This window comes from Drosophila pseudoobscura, chromosome 2, assembly GCF_009870125.1.
Source record: "Drosophila pseudoobscura strain MV-25-SWS-2005 chromosome 2, UCI_Dpse_MV25, whole genome shotgun sequence".
Taxonomy (NCBI): Eukaryota; Metazoa; Arthropoda; class Insecta; order Diptera; family Drosophilidae; genus Drosophila; species Drosophila pseudoobscura.
In genome coordinates this window covers 25,037,236-25,055,914 of record NC_046679.1, presented here as the reverse complement: position 1 = coordinate 25,055,914, position 18,679 = coordinate 25,037,236, and the positions used below count along the sequence as shown (strand labels likewise).

Genomic DNA, 18,679 nt, shown 5'->3' with positions numbered 1-18,679 from the left:
CCTGTCTATAGATAATGTGGAATCGGTAATGAAGAGAGCAAAGCTCAGCTTTGGTGAATCCAAAAAAGTAACGTTTTATCCAGTTTATGTTATGACCGAAAATAATGATTATTTGTATAGTCACAAATATTATCCACCAAAAATACCAAGAGAGGCCTTTAAGAATAATTATATCTATCGATTTCCAGATTCAAGTATATTATTCTTAATAAGACGCTAGGGAAATATGTATATATATCCTTGTTGATTGGAGTATTTTCCAAAAACTTCAACAAACTAAAATAGTGTACTCGAAATGGGATTCTGATCTATATTTTCATAAAAAATACTCTTTTTTAACTTGAAACAAGTTTAATATGTTTGTTGGTACGGATATAGATGGATAAATGGCTAATTAGTAATATTTTCTTTACTTAAATAGTTAATATCAACGAAGAGTTTCCTTAGGACTTGAAGATAATTTGTATTGTGTGATTTTTAAAATATAAATTATAATTATTGTCCAAACTACATTGCCAACCAATGATCTAAAACATGATGTTTTAAAAAGAATATTTTTTTATGGATTCTTAATACAAGAATTCGTTTCCAACCGCTTTGTCGAGCAGACATCAGAGTCATGTCGATAGAGTATCCAAGCTCCATCAATGGGGGAAAACGGGCTCACGCTTTTGTTTTTATATAGAGGCGTTTGGGCACGACAGACCACAGTTGGTCGTCGCTTGTCGGCCGTGTCGAGTCTACTAAAAATCGTTGAGTGGGTGAAAATATATACGTTTGAGAGTTTATTCCAAATTTGAAGCTAAAGACCCCAGTGTAAATCTAAATTTGCTTGCTAAATAGTCGAATAAATAAAAAAAAAAAAAACAAAGAAACGAGTAAATGAAGAAATCGACTGTGCGCTTGTGACGCTTACAACCATTTAGATTTTAAGTTTGAGTTTCAGTTCAAGTGTTTACTAAATACAATTAATCTATTTTTAACAGCGTTTAGCAGCGTCTCGTTAACTACAAGATACAAATATTAGGCAAACTAGTCGCGTCGTACATTAAACATTGTTAAACAGCTAAACGGCCGACATGCAAACAGTCATTAAGTAAGTTTATCTTTGTTAATATTACAGCTCCAGTCACTCCTTCCCAGTACGTCCCATAATGCCTATCCATAAGTTCTTCCATACTCCCCCTATAAAATATAAAGTACATATTTGCTTCTGGCTCTTCCACACTATAAGTTTCTCGATCCCCGCCACCCATAAGTTTCACTAGCCGCCACACTAAATTCACACGAATATGTACATATTTTATATGGACGCATCGGAAAAAGAAAGTTGCGCATGTTTATTGAAAACACGTTTCGTCTGTCTTACGGATTCCGGCATGGCAATGACAGAGCCAGCAGCCGGCAAATCTTTGTCTTTAGCTTTGCTTTTATTTTTATTTTTATTCAATTTTTGTCGATGAAAATTCGAAAAACGTGTTTTCAGTGGGGGCCCCAGTTCATTTGGGGATCGGTTCGGTGTTAATCAGGTTCACTCAACTAAGATGAAATGGGCTCGCTCTCCGAAAAAAATCAATTCATTAGCGTTTCAACTAATTTTTCAAATTCCATTCATTCAACTTTTTCTGGGCGACTGATTTTCCATTACCTTCGATACCCAGTCTGAGCCTGTAATTAGGAACGCCTGCAACGCGTGTGTAGAATTATTTAAGGGCATCCGTAACATACAATTTACAGATTTTGTTCCCACTGCTACTACTAGTGCATTGTCTTTGGTGGAGAACCTACGAGTCGAGTGTTTCCTAGTTATCCATCCATCCGTTTATGAATCATCTCAACAGCATTTCCATTGTCTCGCTAATGGGCCTCAAATTAAATTATTCAATGCGCAAACAGAAAATATTTACAGAAGATACAAAATTTCAACAGATCCCAAACTCTTGCTGAACTCCACCGCCACGTCATCCTCTCATCATCAAGAACTGCATGAAACTCGAAACCGATCGTATAATACCACACCGCATGAATACGCGACTTTGCTTATCTTCGTTAAATACCTTTTCCCCAGGAGATCAGTTATTTTTGTTACCTTTAAACATAAAAGCTATGTCTATATTTACGGCGGAATGAAAAGATTTATGTTTTTGCGTGCTTTATTTATGCGAAAATTTGTAGGTCAAAATTACGTAAGCTTAACATTTTGTTCGTATTTTTTGTTGTCGTTGGTTTGTTTTTGGTTTTTGGTGCCTAAAAAAAGGTCGTCTCCATATCTCTCGGGCTCGATTTCAGAGAAAAAAAAAACTCTCAACAATAAAAGGCATTGTGGACCCCTCCGTCCCCTAAAAGAACAAAAAAAAAAAAAAAACACAACCAAAAATCACACCTTTAGAGTCGATTGCCTTACCGGTTTTGGCTATTTGACTAATTCTGAATGAGTTTCTTTATTTTTTCCTAAGTGTTTTAGTGTGGTATTTGGGGCAGACAATGAGTTGACTTGAGCTGAGAAATCAGCCAAGAACTAAAGCCTTTCGCGGACTATGACTAGTTGATTGTTTTGTCGACCGTTTTCTGTTTTGTTTGTGGCTCTGTTTGGCAGCTATTTGCTTCAAGTGCATAATTAAATGCACGCAGACCTTTAAGTGCAACTCCGATTATGGTCAGCAATGTTTTGGCCATGCGGCCGACTGGCTGCGTTTTCTTGGCTTTTCATTTTCATTTTTTCTTACGTCTTCTGAAGGTGAAGTGAAGTCTGTGGTTAAGAGCACCCACCGCCATCGAGCATGTACATACATGTACAGAAATAATAATAATAACTGACCTTTCCCTTTTGAATTGTTCGTGGCCACAGCTCAGAAGTATATAATAGTCGCGGTCAGTTCCATTGGGTTACGAAATGGCTATGAACCCCAGAGGTCTTTGGTTTTTCTGCGATCGACACTTTCTTTTTGGTTGGACTCTAGAGTATGCGTACGAGAGAAGATGGCAGGTGGTGATCTGGTAGGGCCGATCTCTTCTGGTGGGCTGACAAATTCCATCAGTGAGCACGTTTTGGCCATGAATCGTACCCAATAAATCATGTTATCCTCTTTCCAGCTCTTCCTCGACTGCTGATTCATTCCTTGCTGTTGTAAGAATCCTCACACCTGTCTTCTTTGAATTTCGCAAGATGTGTAATTTACGGAGGCATTCAAGGCGGGCTAATCGTATCGCTTCCTTATGAACCGTACGTGAGTCGTTGAAAATGAGAATGAGGCCAACAGTCGGTTTAATTTCAAGAATAATTCTTGGTAATTCGACAAGATTTTAGAGCGTGTAGCCCAAGTAATGGCCCGGTCTTTGCCTTGTTCTTCCTCCTTTATTTTTATAAGCGGCCTTATTACTCATTTTCCACATAATAAAATGTCAATTATTTTCTTATTTGTCTCTTCAGTGATTGATGGCGATGTTGGCTTTGGGGTTTTGAAGTGCTTGAGGAAATACGCCTGTGTGGGTGTGGGTGTGGGTGTGTAATTGTTCTGGCTAATGCGGAGGTCGATGGAACCTGAGAACGTGCCGCTAGTCAGGTGATATGAGGATCGCTTGAGAACAGTTTCATGTCTTTTGACTTCTTGATTTTAAATGAGTTGACGATCGGTTGTCCCGCACGTTGTGTCTCTCTATAACAGTTATTAAACGAACCAGTACTCCCTATGATTATATTCATAAATTTGAGGTCAAACCCTGAAAATAGGTGGACGATGCGTAGTGCATATCAATTAATTGAACTTGGGGCTATTGTTGACAACTCGTATGCTATGCTATTGTACATATTACTTATCATTATCATGTGCCAATATCTCCAGTGTGTTGCGTGCCTGCGTTTTGGGCACCCTTCCAATACAATATGATAATTTCCATTATGTTAGCATGCAAAACGCAACTTTTCGACATCTGGCAACCTTGGTGGCGCGGCCGACAAGTTGTTGGCAATCCTGCCACATAACGGTAATTAGGTGGCCTTGCCAGTGGCCACAGCCGTGGCAACGGCAATTCAATCAACGTCGGGCCCCGCGGTTGTTGCGTCTTATTTTCCCTTTACTTGGTCCATCAGCACCCGCTACCCACTACCGCTCCTACTCCTACATATCTCCCTCCTGAGCATCCTCCGTGGACTGCATTTTGCTGGCATTTCTCTGTGGCGCTTCCAGAGAGGCTTCCGTTGGCTTTTCCTGCCCTGAGCTGAGCCCCATTAAAGGTAGCAAATTAAGTGGCCCGGCAAAGCACTAGGCAAATTGCATTGTCGCTGATTTCTTCCTGCTGCGGCAAATTGCACTCTTCCTGCTGATAAATAGATTTCGAGAGGTTTGTCGTGGTCTCTTGGCTCTTGCCTCTTGGCCGTTTGCTGTTACGTGTTGGGTCTTAGGTCCTGTTGCCATTTTTCACATTTTCACTCTCCAACCAAAAGATCAATCCATATACAAGAAATCCACTTTGGGACCAAGTTCAAGTTTAAGCCTGACAAAAGAGAAAGCTTGGACCCCACCCCAACGGATTTGCATAGAAATCAGATATAGACATACATATGGATAGCTGCATATCTCCTGTGCCTCTCATTTATCTAGATCTTGGATTGAAATTGGGTTTCGCTCCGGCCAAATGCGTCTCAGTTGCAATCCCTGACATCTTAATGAGCGCACACCACACAAATGCGACAGATATATGTAGATATAGATGTAGATACAGAGACAGATACAGATACAGATATACTCTCACTGGGGAGCGACTCAGTTAAAAGATATGACAGCTTTTCGTTGGGCAATTAAACGCGAACAGATTCGGGCAAGTCTCGGAGCCACAGAAGCTTAGTCGCATCTCTCACACAACGAAATTAAAATGTATTAGGTAATTGTGTCTGTGGCACAAATTAACACTTGAAAGGCAATTTGTCGCAGCATATTCTTTGGGGGTTGGGCATTACGACAAAGTACAACGACAGCCAATAAAACCCCAAAACTATGCGAATTCCGGACTGGGGAAGCGGTTGAGGAGAAGCCCTTACACGTGCCTACGGATAAACTAACGTCCATTACGTTTGGGGATCTCATCTCTATGATTTACGAACGAAAGTTAAAACTTCGCTAAAGCCTGCCTGTGGCCCTCATTGAATATCGAACAGCAGATTATTTTTAACAATAAATTCAAATTCGTTCCCTAACAATTGCTAACTATGTCATCAGCGTCATGCTGCAGCTAACTTGCTCTATTACGGAGTGGAGTAGCTCTAGCTATATCACATTGTACGAGTATAAGGGGAAATTGTACGAGTATAAAATGTTGGAAATTCGACTTACAAATTTGTAAAGCAGAGGGTTTGGAATGAAAATTCAGTGCTTCAAATGTCTGGAGGGACAGCCATCTGATAATTCCTCAATCTTTGGAAGATATGGGGCCAAAGCAAACGGAAGGGTCATGCTCTTAGCCATTATACTTCCAACATTATCCCGAGGTGTTAGTGCACGTTCATTAATGTGCAAATGGGCCAAAAGGAAGTGGAATTTCCAAATACTTTATGTAATGGGGCTGCATTGGGGCAAAGAAAATATAGATAATATTGCAAAAATGTCTGGGGCTGTCAATCCAAGCTTTGAATGTTAATAAAGACAGAGCCAACGGACACCAGAAACTATCAAAAACATATTAAAAGGCAAAACAATAAAAACACAAAGCCCCGGAGCCCGTGAGCGTCAAAATGTTGCCAAACGTCACTCGCACAACACACAACGCACACAGATTCAAATATACTTACATACCTATATAGATATGTACGTATCTAGATATATATGTAAGTATCTATATCTTTGCGTGTGTGCGAGTCACGTGTGAGCGTGTGGGTGACGCCAATGTTGTTGCCACGTCAATGGCAAAAGCACACCGCCTGCACTTGACACATTTATTGGGCAACGCAACTCGTCCGCCGACAAGACGCAGAGATGAGATGAGAGACAAAAGGAGGGCTGCGCTTCAAACTGCCCGACCTATTGACATGGACCCTGCCGGAGCCCCGGGGTACCGTACCAGAGCACCTCCTCGCACCACAGCATCGTCCAGCCGCTGCCACTTACATAAAGTTGGTAACACTTGTGTATTCATCAGTGAGAGATATCTCTCAGCTGCATGAATGCATCTGGGCATCCATCGCAATCCCTGATAAGGCGCGACACAGCGTCCATGGGAATGCAAAAGTTAAGCTAAAGTTAGGCCCGGGTTCGGGCTCGGGTGCGAGTTCGGGTGGGGTCCGGGTGAGGGCTCGGGTGTGGGCTCGGGTGTGGGTTCGGGTGCAAGTTGCATAATGGGATACAGCTTCTTGGGCTCTGGTGACGGTCGTCGGTCGTCGGTCGTGATCTTCGCATGTGATAGGGGGAGAGCTGCCTCAAGGAAATGCCGCCAGACATCGAGGAATGACGGCACGATTCTCGGCTAATTGGGGAAGCTCTGAGCTTAGCAATCGCGGGATATGATCGATAATCATCTATCATATTCGGCAAACGGAACCGACAGGTGTGTGGGATTATACAAGATTATTGTGAAGATTATCTTTAACTGCAACATGAGAAAGGGTACTCAAGTTTCGATGAGGCTCTCATCTCATCGTTTCTGCTTATTCACCGCCTGCTCACTCTGTTTATTTAGCATGTTTCTGTGTTAGTATGCCCCGAGAGCTCGGGAGCTATCAGTAGGACGGAAACCCACTCAATGAGAACACACTCTCGGATCTGGGGCCCAGCCGAGCTGAAAATGTCGTTCAACTTTGTAAATTTCGCATCATTAGCTGCAATCAAAAATTGGTAATATCATTTACAAAACTGGTTAATTGTTTGGCATTCTTTTCTTAAAATTTCGACATATTAACCAGTTCTTTCGGTAATCTTTGCTGGAGTAGAATTCATTAAGTCGACGAAACTTGAGTATGCAATTGAGAATGGAATAAGAAAACCGAATAAATAAGATATACTATGTACTATCTACTATGTACTGTCAAAATATTTGATAAATGCTGAAAACAAATCAAATATGTAAATCCGTTTGCCAAATTCCACAATAAACTTATATGGGAACTTTCAAGAGCGCCTCACGCACACATACCTACCTATACATACTCGTAATATATGTTTAGTATAGATGGATATATTTTATTTATTCATTCCCTTTTTTGTGGCTTTGGATTGAAAAAGTTCAGGCACATTAACCCAGATAATTGCTTTAACATTGGTGGAACATTTTGCGTGAATTTTTGGATGTACATAAATCTCGCAGAATGCGATATCTGTGGGCTACGGCTACGGCTATTGTTCATCGAGCCTGACCTGACCTTTCTCCCGTAATCGTGGCCAGTAGTGGCCAGTAAACGCATTTACTGCCCGTGACTTAATCGCTCATTAAAAGCATCTTCGCTGCTGGTCCAGCCATAACTTTTGTGTTATTATTTTACAATTTCAGCAGTAATTGAAGCGTGCAAAAATTCATCAGTTTTCAGTTTTTATTTTTTGATCTACTTACACTTTGACCACGGAAATGGTTTAACATTAAAAAAGCTTCATCCATATAAGCCCGACACTGACTCCGAGCGTGTGTGGGTGTGGGTGCCGGATTTTGGTGGGAGCTTCGCTGGGTATTTGGCCTGGGTGTGCGTTCGTGTGTCAGTATATCAGCAAAATATTAAAATAGTGTACAAAATTCAAATGTCGTAACTACCCGTAGCACCAGTAGAGTGGCTGGCTGAAATGACTCTTTAGACTTGTGCGCACAAAATTTAACCAGTTGAACAACAAAAAACAGCACTCGTTATAGCCACCAATTTGCCAGGCCGAGTGCGCCAGGTGGTTGCGGGGAGTCAGGCAGGCAGATCCATTGAAAAATCGGAAGTGAGCCCAACAATTACACTGAACAGCAGATTTGAGGTCTGAGCATTTCATTGGATCGATTGCCACGCCACATTAAGAACTTACTGTATCCCACATTTTATCGCAAAGTTCCTAACGCTGTCGTATTTGGCACAGTCTAAGCCATAGAGGATCAGTGGAACCGAACCGAACCTTCTTAAAATTTCTTTACTGATAAGTACAAACACTACTATGAAAATCCACGAAGAAATTAGTGATAGGGCGGCTATCAGAGCTTCGTGTCTTCTCGGTGACAGTTTCCTAGAATCTTTGTAGTGTGGAGCAGAGGCAAAGAAACTTGTTATGATCCGATTAAATTACATATACATCCTCCCTCGTTTATAGGAATCCAAGCTGGTGGCGACGACGCACCAAGTTGGAGAGAAGCCTACTGATTGTCAGCAGCATTCTGTTCGTGGTAGCAGCAGCCGTCTTGGGTCTTTGGCTGAACGATGTTCTCAGGTCGAGGGGCAGCAACATGGGAACGGACGGGGGCGAGAGCCCAAAAGCCACGGCCTTGCATGGGGATACCACCAGCATGAACCAGGTGCCGGTGGCTCCGGTCAAGGGAAAGTCGGAGATGGATAATGCCTGCCTCAGCCGGGAGTGCATCCACACGGCCTCGACTGTGCTGCGGAAGATGAAGCCCGAGGTGGAGCCGTGTGACAACTTCTACGAGTTCGCCTGCGGCACCTACATCGAGGAGGAGAACATACCCGATGACAAGGTGGCCATCAGCACGTTCTCTGTCATTTCGGACAAGCTGCAGGAGCAGCTGAAGGACATCATCACCGCGGACCGCCCGGACACGGAGCCCAAGCACTTCCGTCTGCCCAATCTGTTGTACAAGGCGTGCATGAACAAGAGTGAGTGGAGCAGTAGATTGCAGACTCCAGAGTGGATATTAATGGTAACGTAACGTTTGATCCTCTTCCACAGCTCTCATCGAGTCTCGGGGCGCTGAACCCATCACCAGGATGGCCGAGTCCCTGGGCGGTTGGCCACTGCTGAAGGGCGAGGCCTGGAACGCGGATAACACCTGGAGCTGGCAAGAGCAGGTCAAGAAATTCCGAAACGCCGGCTTCAGCATGGACTACATCATTGACTTTTCCATCGGAGTGGATCTTCAGAACAGCACAAAGCGATTGATAGATGTCGGTAACGAAATAACCTCTGGAATGATCTATAACTGAGGACTTTCTCTGAATTGCAGCTTGATCAGTCAGCGCTGGCCCTCAGTCGCGAGTATCTGGTCAAGGGATTCAATGAGACCTTGGTTACGGCCTACTACGAGTATATGGTGGACATTGCTGTGCTTTTCGGCGCCAAAAAAGACCAGGCCAAGAAGGAGCTGTTGCAGTCTCTCGAGTTTGAAATGGCGCTGGCAAATGTAAGTTACTCTGGCCGTTACCCAATCCGTGCTGTAATATTCGCTTCTCGTAGATCTCGTGGCCGAACGAGAAGCGTCGCAACTCCTCGGAGCTCTACAATCTGAGGAGTCCGCAGCAGCTTCAGGCCGCCTATCCCTATGTCCAGTGGGTGGACTACATGAATGCCCTGCTGCCCGAGGGTCTCAGCATGGCCGATGACGAGATGATCAATCTGTCCGTGCCCAGTTTCTTCGAGGACCTCGGCAAGCTTTTGGCCAAGACGCCCCAGCGGGACATTGCGAACTACATGTTCTGGCGCATCCACTCCTTCTCGATCGGATTCCTCAGCGAGGAGTTCCGCAAGAGGCAGCTGCAGTATGCCACAGCCCTGTCCGGACGCCAGGAGCAGGAGGCCCGCTGGAAGGAGTGCGTCGACATCGCCACTGGCAGGTTAGTGTGTCCCCCTTCGGCTGTCTCTTGGGCTGCGGTGATCGGGAGGCTGTCTTCGTAGATGCCTTGGTTAGGCCTTGCCACCTGCATACTATGTACATATGTATTCTATCTGCAGCAAGTTTCACTTGTTACTGTATCTTCTTTTGGTTTCTTTGTGATTTTGCAGCATGGATGAAGAAGAAGAAGATAACGATAGGTACTTACAAAATTTAGAGAAACGCATTCAAAATTTCCGAAATTTTCACATGGGAACTATAAAACACAATACAGCCAATACACAGCACACAATCGCACAGACATGCCCAGGCACAGAAACGCACAACTGTATGAATGAAGGAAACCGTTTGTCCAATAATACGATTAGTTTAGTGCTAACAGACCCACATTTAACAACAACAACAACAACAACAACAACGGTAACAGCCGCTGCTTATCGAAATCGCTGCATAGCGGTATTCTAGTGTCGATAAGTGGGTTTGGTTTCATTTTGAGTTTCAGAGCACTTTTGTTCACATTCGATCCCATTAGGCGGCTCTTTTACTTTGCTCACTTACCCATGGTCCCAGCATTCCGGGTAGCCAATCAAGCGACCTATCAAAGCGACTTAACCAGACTTATATCTTAATTATGCATATTCATTTTGTGTTTCACTTTCACGCCAACTCTTCCACCATTTCAATAACTGCACACCTCCAACTTCAACTCCAATCAACAATCAACAATCTCCAATCTCCAACAAACGACATCACATCTAATTAATCAACATTCGAACATCAGCCTGGGAATATCGGTCGGCTCGCTCTACGTGCGCAAGCATTTCAACCAGGACTCGAAGGCGAATGCCTTGGACATGGTCAACGACATTAGGGCTGTCTTCAACGACATTCTGGACGAGGTCAACTGGATGGATACCAAGACCAAGAAGGAGGCTAAGCTGAAGCTCCACAGCATGGCCACGCACATCGGCTATCCAGACGAGATGCTCGACAATGAAAAACTGGCCAAGTACTACGCTAAGCTGGACATCGATCCCGACAAATACTTCGAGTCCTTCCTGGGCATGAACATCTTCGGCACCGATTACTCATTCAACAAGCTGCGTCTCCCCGTCAACAAAACGGATTGGGTGCGTCACGCCCGTCCAGCCATCGTGAATGCCTTCTATTCGTCCCTGGAGAACAGCATACGTAAGCGGATGAGTTTTCCGCAGCAAACAGGGTCTCTAATATATACTTTTCCTCCTGATTTTGACAGAGTTCCCCGCGGGAATACTCCAGGGTCACTTCTTCAATGCCCAGCGTCCCAAATACATGAATTTCGGAGCCATTGGCTACGTGATTGGCCACGAGATCACCCACGGCTTCGACGATCAGGGTCGCCAGTTCGATGTCAAGGGAAATCTGCGCGACTGGTGGCAGCCGGACACCCAAAAGGCCTACCTCTCCAAGGCCCAGTGCATAATAGATCAGTACGGCAACTACACGGAACGTGCCACAGGTCTCCATGTAAGTCATATTTACTGTTTGAAAGTTTAGCTCAATTCTAAATGGAACTCTCCTTGGCAGTTGAATGGCATCAATACGCAGGGTGAGAACATTGCCGACAATGGCGGTGTGAAGGAGTCGTACATTGCTTACCAGCGATGGGTGCAGAAGCACGGAGAGGAGCCCAAGCTGCCCGGCCTGGACTATACGCCGCAGCAAATGTTCTGGATCTCAGCCGGCCAGACCTGGTGTGCCAAATATCGTAAAGGTACGTACACATAAACAGCTCAATATCTTGAGATATTTTTACTGAAGAATCTCCTTGGCTTGCAGAATCTCTCAAGATGCGCATCACCACCGGCGTGCATTCGCCATCCGAGTTCCGTGTGTTGGGCTCGCTCAGCAACATGAAGGACTTTGCCAAGGACTTCCAGTGTCCCGAAGGATCCCCCATGAATCCAGTTCAAAAGTGTGAAGTGTGGTAGAACAGTCGGTCACCAGCTGTTGTTGATTTGGTGGCAATTAGCCAATAGAAAGGCCCGCATATAGAAGGGCTAATCTCACGTAGAAATACAAATACAAAGCGTATTAATACACAACACAAATGTGTGCATTATGTAAAAACTTATTTAATAAAATTTGTTTGTATGTAAACAAGGTCGTTGCGGCATTTCTTTTGTCTGTGGGTGTGTTTGAAGAGAAAATTCTACCGTTTCTTTGCCTCCCCTCTCCGCTGTTCGACTACAAAGCCAAAGCAGATTTATAAGACCCGGAAAATTCCTCAGATGATTAACTCCCCTTCTGCAATTGCCTGCGCACAGCATACAAAGTTATCATAAAATGGTCATCTTCTGTTATCGTATATAATATCCATAGAACCAAGCCATCCCAGTTCCAAGCCCAAGCCCCAGTCTTTCGAATATTCCCTGGAGGTGTGGTGTAATAATTGAAGAGACGCATAATAAGGGCAAGGCTCGTTCTCCCTCGGTTATCAGCGCACCAGCACTGCACTGCGGAGCAGGACCCCATCCAGGCCTACCATCCTAATTTTAAGCGGAAAAGATGGCAAGGTGGTGTGTCCGAACCACTCACGGAATCAGAAATCATAATTGGCCCAGACTGTAGCAGATCACTATGTATCAAAAGATATATATAATTGAAAGACATTTAAAACGTGATGTTCCAAATTATCGATGGTGGAAAAAACTTTGCGTTAACATAACTACGGAAAAACAGAAATGTAGAAAATATATATATACTACTGGCCTAAATAATTAATAAGTACAGCAATTCTACAAAGCTGGAATCTTTGGCTTTTCGAAAAGTATTTGTACCAATTCGACTTTCCAAGTCACCCCAAATGTTTCCAGTTGGGTTGAAGTCAGGAGACTGACTTGGTCAAGTCATAACGCTTACATTGTTTTCCGTAAACCAAGCTTTGACCAGCTTTGAGGTGTGCTTTGGGTCATTTTCCTGTTGAAAGACCCATTTCAAGGGCATGTTTTCCTCAGCATAAGGATGCATAATATCTGTCAATATGTTTTTATATCCGAATTGCCTTTTGGTCGTTGTGTACATCTTTATCATTATCAAAAATATTTATTTTTGTTTCGGCGCTCAATAACATGTTATTCCACTTTAAGACACATCAGAGCTAATTTTTTTACCAATTTCAGCGGGTTTGCCCTTGGAAGACATGAACGGATCCTTTTTTGCAAGACTGATGATGCGGGTGTCCGTTGTTTGTAAAGATTTCTTCTTCCATCCTCGATTTTCAATAAGCACTTTAGATATTAAAGCATTCTGAACAAAAACTACCGAGCGTCCAAAACTTTTCGCAATTTCCCGGAGAATTTTCCTTTCTTTTTGATGATTTATGGAAAAATTATTTTCTTCAGCAGTACGGCCTATCTAAAGAACTTTTTTTACCTCTCATGTACTTAAATATGAAAGAACTCAATAAGAACCAACAAGCCTTTGACCAAATCCTTATCAAATCCTTTAAAACTTCTCAATAACACCAGTGTACTTATTATTTTGACCAGGCCAAAAATTACCATCCAGCAAAAATTTTAGCTCAGAATTTAATAAAGACGGTTAATTTTTGAATTAAATATTTGGCAGGACTGTAACCTGTATTCGACGGAAGAAAGAATAACCAAGAATTAGTCGTCATAACCGGTTGACAACAATGATTACCGGCAACATTAATTGTCATACCCTAGCGAAATGGATGTTATAGAGTTGTGAATATGTTTGTCCTCCAAGGCTCAGTAGGTATCAGGATCGAGATAAATATATAGAATCTACTAATAATGTACTTGAATATGTCTAAAGAAAATGTCAATTACAGAAAAAGTCTTTATAAATCACGTTTCATCTTCATATAAAATTAACGAAATAGGGTATAAAAATGCCTATACACGCATCATGTCTTCAAATACCAGCAACATTGCGACTGTTTTTTTGTTGAACTATTTCGTTTAAGCCTCTTTTTACGCAAAATTCAATAAAAGCAAGTATTAAGAATACGTCAGTTAAACAGAAAATTGATTCATTTATCGGATAAAATTATGTGGGCATAGATAAAGGCCCGGTTGACAACATTTAAATCCTTGTCGCTCACATTCAAAAAAGTTCGATTTGGCGCGCACCACTCGGTATATTTTTCAAGTGAGACCGTATATACTGTAGAAACTGGTTTTCGCCGCGCTCCCATGTGGTGTTTTTTAGTGCTAAATGGTATTTTTGTCATCTATTAATTTAATTTTCAATTTTATATAAAAATCCAATAAATGCAAGTATTTCGAATAGACCAATCATGTATAAAATTGATTCATCAATCGTACAAAATTGAGTGGGCATGGCTAAATGTTCTATATAGATAGTATTATTCAACGGAACAAAGAATATGAGGAATTGGTCGTTTTTTTGAATCGAATTTGAATTCGCCGCAGTTCGCCGCAATTCGCTTTGGCAACAATGAGTCTCATTCCATACACAAATGTTGCGCATTCCATACACAAAAGTTGCGGCAACATTTACTTGAAAACCGTTTTTTGGTCAAAATAAAATACATAAAGGTAATTAAAAGAAGCAATCTTGTAGAAAATGCATTTATCTATGGAATAATGCTAAGTGGGCAAATCTATATAGCTTGAAATATAGGCAATACCCGATTCGCCGCAGTTTCGCTATTGCAACAATGAGTCCCATTCCATACACAAATGTTGCGCATTCCATGCACAAATGTTGCTAACTCCATGCACACATACCCTGGGGCAAATGGATGTTATAGAATTGTGAATACGTTTGTCTTCCAAGGCTCAGTAGGTATCAGGATCGACATAAATATATACAAGATACTAATAATGTACATGAATATTTCTAAGGAATATCAATTTGAGAAAATTTCTTTATAAATCACGTTTCATCTTCATATAAAATTAACAAAATAGGGTATTCCAAGGCCTAAACGCATCACAGTGACTCTTTTTTTGTCGAACTTTTCCGTTCAAACCTCTTTTTACACAAAATCCAATAAAAGCAGGGATTCAAAACTATCCAATCGTGTAGAAAATTTATTCATCAATGGGATAAAATTATGTGGGCATGGCTAAATGTTCTATATAGCTACTAATATACCACGGAATATAAAAAACGAGGAATATGTATGGTAGAGATGAATTTGTCAGTATATTTACGGTATATTTTTAAAATGAGACGGTATATAATTGGTATATTTCTGAGGGTCTGTTTCTCCCATCTCTACCTTGAAAATACACAGCGTGGCCTGGAAATTTTTCGCAGAAATTCTTAAATTTTGCAACAGCATTGAGTTTTTCACAATATGTCGGCACTAAATCTAACTGTTCGCGTTCATCCCGTAGTGCTCTTCCAGGTGGTGGATGCCTTTGAGAGGCGGAATGCGGAGTCGCACCGCGTCATCGGCACTCTGCTGGGATCCGTGGAGAAAGGTGTCGTCGAGGTGACCAACTGCTTCTGTGTGCCGCACAAGGAACACGACGACCAGGTGGAGGCGGAGCTGAGCTATGCCCTGGACATGTATGACCTGAACAGGAAGGTGAACTCCAACGAGGCCGTTGTCGGCTGGTGGGCCACCGGCAATGATGTGACGAACCACAGTTCTGTCATCCATGAGTACTACGCCCGGGAGTGCAACAATCCGGTCCATCTTACCGTGGACACATCCCTGCAGGGCGGACGCATGGGCCTGCGGTCCTATGTGTGCATCCAGTTGGGCGTGCCCGGCGGCAAAACCGGCTGCATGTTCACACCCATTCCCGTGGAGTTGACCAGCTACGAGCCGGAGACCTTTGGTCTGAAGTTGCTGCAAAAGACGGTGGGCGTTGCCCCAGCCAACCGTCCAAAGACAGTGCCACCCATGCTGGACCTGGCCCAAATTTCTGAAGCCTCCACGAAGCTGCAATCCCTGCTAGACCTCATCCTGAAGTACGTTGACGATGTTATAGCTCACAAGGTGACGCCGGACAACGCTGTGGGCCGCCAGCTGCTCGACCTCATCCACTCCGTGCCGCACATGAGCCACGAGCAGTTCACCCAAATGTTCAACGCCAATGTACGCAACCTTTTGATGGTCATCACACTTTCCCAGCTTATCAAGACACAGCTGCAGCTCAACGAGAAGCTGACGTTTCTGCCCACAGCCTAGGGCGGCCGATACCTGAGGGTGGCCTGAGGTTTGTTTTTAAGTTGAAAGCAGTGTAACAACAAAGTGTATTGGATTATGTTTTTCTATTTGATGTATGTATCTAAGTAATAAAGTGCTCAGATCGCCAACAAATAAGTCTTAGCGCCTATATCGAAAGGCAAGAACCTTACTCAGGACAAAGGATGTCGGAATGGCCGTAGGTTTGTGAGCCTGAGAACCAAGAATTACCAAAATCGGAAAAGTAATAGTGAAGTTATAGGGAAAAGAGTAAGACACTCGTTTAGACGTCATTATGAAAGTTAGTTGCTATGAAGGCTTCCCGAGAGAAACTAAGCAGAAAACAAGTTCGAATCAGATTCAGAATCGAGTAGGCTGCTCTCCGCCCCATATTTGTCACACACAAAACCCCGAGAGAAAAAAGTAATATGAAGGACGCAGGCTCAACAGAGATCAGCAGCAGTATGACACAGAATGGTGACAAGACAGAGGACATTCAGACTGCCATCACTGTGGATGGCTCCGAATCAATTGCGAAGACTCTTAAAGAATTGGATATTTATTCAAGTGTTGAGGAGACCTCAGAGGAGATACACTCGGTGCAGGAGGAGAAGGAAGAGGAGAAAAAGGAGAAGGAACTTCAGTCTGTTCCAGCAATCATTGAACTGAACCCGAGCCCCAAGACAACGTTGGCCAAATTGGTGCCATCGTACGAATCAACGCAGGACATGTGGTCGACTCACATATGGCCTGTGCGGGAAAGCGTAGCCCATTCGCTAGTGCACTCCATCGAGAAGAACAAAGCCGCCACCGATATGGTGGTGGTGGTGGATAATAAGCGATTCGAGTGCCACCGAATGCTCTTGGAGGTGATTAGTAAGTTGTTCCGCGAAATGGAGCGTACGGAGGAGTACCACATCTCCACCCAAGTGATCAGCGCCCATGACTTTGGTATCCTCTATCGCTGGCCCTTCGAGGGGAAGGTCAAGGACTCCATCGGGCACTCCTCTTTGCTGAATATCCTAAAGGCCGCTCAGTTCTTTGGCTGCGAATATCTCCTCGCCAAATGCTGGGAGATGCTTGAGATCGTCACAATGGACAGCTTCACGACCATGGTGCTCTGCGGTTGCCCTGTCGGCAACGTCTCACTCAATAGCTGCACCCTCAATAAGATTCTGATGACACGCATGGGTGAGGGATTTCTGCAGTTTGTCGCCAGTTCTGAGTTCGTCAACCTCCCGCCGCCGATAGTGCAATGTCTGTTTATGGATGGTTGTCTGGCGGTTAATTCCGAATTGGAGGTGCGTGCAGGGTCCCCAGGAGGATGCTTCAAATGACACATTCACTGCAGTCCAATCGTCTCCCCAGGTTCTGATGGCGGCCATCGTTTGGCTAGACTATAATTGGCCCCAGCGCGAAAAGTACCTCGGGTTCATTGTGGAGGGGATTCGTTTCCATCAGATCCCATTCCATTTCCTCATAACCTTTGCAGAGCGATGGGATGGTCCACCTGCATTGCGCGCAGTGGCGCAATCCGAAGAGTTTAGGAAACTTGAAAGGAAAGCCCTCATTGAGCTGTAAGCAGCGGAACGCATAAGTGGAGCCATAAACGGATAACACATTTCTTATTTTTAGCCAAAAATTTCCACAGAAATGTCACGGTCGAACGGGAAAATCACGCGTTTGGATATACGATCGAAGAGCCGGATACCACCACAGCCTTAAGTGCGAGAATGAAATATTCTGGTCATACAATATGTTTGCGGATTACCTGATCTTCCTACAGACTGCGGGAACATCTCACTGCTCGCAGCTGCTGCCTTGCGATGACCCCAGCATTGTCTGCTGTCCGCCCGAAATACTGGATTCATCCGAATCCGACTCCGACTCCTAATTTAGTATTACTTTTTCGAGCTCTTCCGTCTAGTCCTATGTAAATAAAGGTTTAAAATCCTTGCTATCCCCTTCTGCGGTATGTGCTGCGATCTATAAGATCAACATCAGTCACGTTGAAGCCAATCTTAAAAGTCAGTAGAGCTTTGTTCCGAGTGAGTTCCAGAATTCTTATGGCTTATGTATATAACTCCCCATACTCCGGCACACACACATCCTTGGAGTTCTACTCTACCAATTTATTGGGTGTTCAAGAATTACCTATCAACAAATTTAAAAAAAATGTAATACGAAATTTCAACAAAAACAAGCTGTACAAGCACAGTGACCATTAGATTAATATGTAACAATGAACCGAATTACTCATAGACTTGCATATATGTAAGGAAAAGCAAACCGGGAAATAATGTAAGAAGTGTAGTTACTGTACCATAACTCGGATCGTTTATAATTGGATCGTTTTACAAGGTTTTGATTCTGTTTTTTGGGTGTCAAACGGTTTTTGTTGAAGGAAAGATCTAGTGCTATAGCAGTCAGCTTTAGGAGTTTTTGTTTGAAGGCAAGATCTAGTGCTATAGCAGTCAGCTTTAGCAGTTTCATGGCAACCATTGTAAGGCGTCGTGCAAGACTCAGGGTTGGAATAAAACACAATTAGTTTGTTCTTTTAAATACTTTATTATAAAACTACGCGAAATTCAAAATGTTCCTTTTATACAGAAAAACGATTCATACGGGTATAGTAGTATACCAATCAGTTTTAAAAGTTAATCGTTAAATTCAAAAAGTGTGTAGAATATCCATGCATTTGATTTCTATGCTTAATTACAATAAATAAGAGTAACGACATTTAGAAATTAAATTGTTTCTTGT

At 43.2% G+C, this 18,679-nt stretch overlaps 3 protein-coding genes across 5 annotated transcripts; all 3 read left to right on the top strand.

Annotated features, from left to right (window-relative positions):
* Positions 1-657: 657 nt before the first annotated feature.
* Positions 658-11,887, top strand: Nep2 (Neprilysin 2). 3 transcript variants are annotated; one of them, XM_015182534.2, is made up of 11 exons: positions 658-757; positions 987-1,096; positions 8,265-8,785; positions 8,859-9,073; positions 9,133-9,309; positions 9,363-9,739; positions 9,909-9,938; positions 10,520-10,929; positions 10,997-11,247; positions 11,308-11,494; positions 11,560-11,887. In XM_015182534.2, the coding sequence occupies exons 2-11, from the start codon at positions 1,080-1,082 to the stop codon at positions 11,709-11,711; spliced, it is 2,337 nt and encodes a 778-aa protein (XP_015038020.2). In that variant the 5' UTR covers positions 658-757; positions 987-1,079; the 3' UTR covers positions 11,712-11,887. The 3 variants fall into 3 exon arrangements, with proteins under 3 accessions (XP_015038020.2, XP_001359579.4, XP_033241614.1); XM_033385723.1 differs by lacking the exon at positions 658-757 and adding an exon at positions 799-816; XM_001359542.5 differs by lacking the exon at positions 9,909-9,938.
* Positions 11,888-14,970: 3,083 nt separating this feature from the next.
* On the top strand, positions 14,971-16,054 carry eIF3f1 (eukaryotic translation initiation factor 3 subunit f1). Its single transcript, XM_001359541.5, has one exon. It carries the CDS (start codon positions 15,077-15,079, stop codon positions 15,917-15,919), a length of 843 nt encoding a protein of 280 aa, XP_001359578.1. The 5' UTR covers positions 14,971-15,076; the 3' UTR covers positions 15,920-16,054.
* A 195-nt stretch (positions 16,055-16,249) lies between these two features.
* LOC6897754 (kelch-like protein 7) lies at positions 16,250-17,914 on the top strand. The gene is made up of 3 exons (XM_002137823.3): positions 16,250-17,217; positions 17,285-17,493; positions 17,552-17,914. The coding sequence occupies exons 1-3, from the start codon at positions 16,345-16,347 to the stop codon at positions 17,808-17,810; spliced, it is 1,341 nt and encodes a 446-aa protein (XP_002137859.2). The 5' UTR covers positions 16,250-16,344; the 3' UTR covers positions 17,811-17,914.
* The last annotated feature ends 765 nt before the right edge of the window (positions 17,915-18,679 follow it).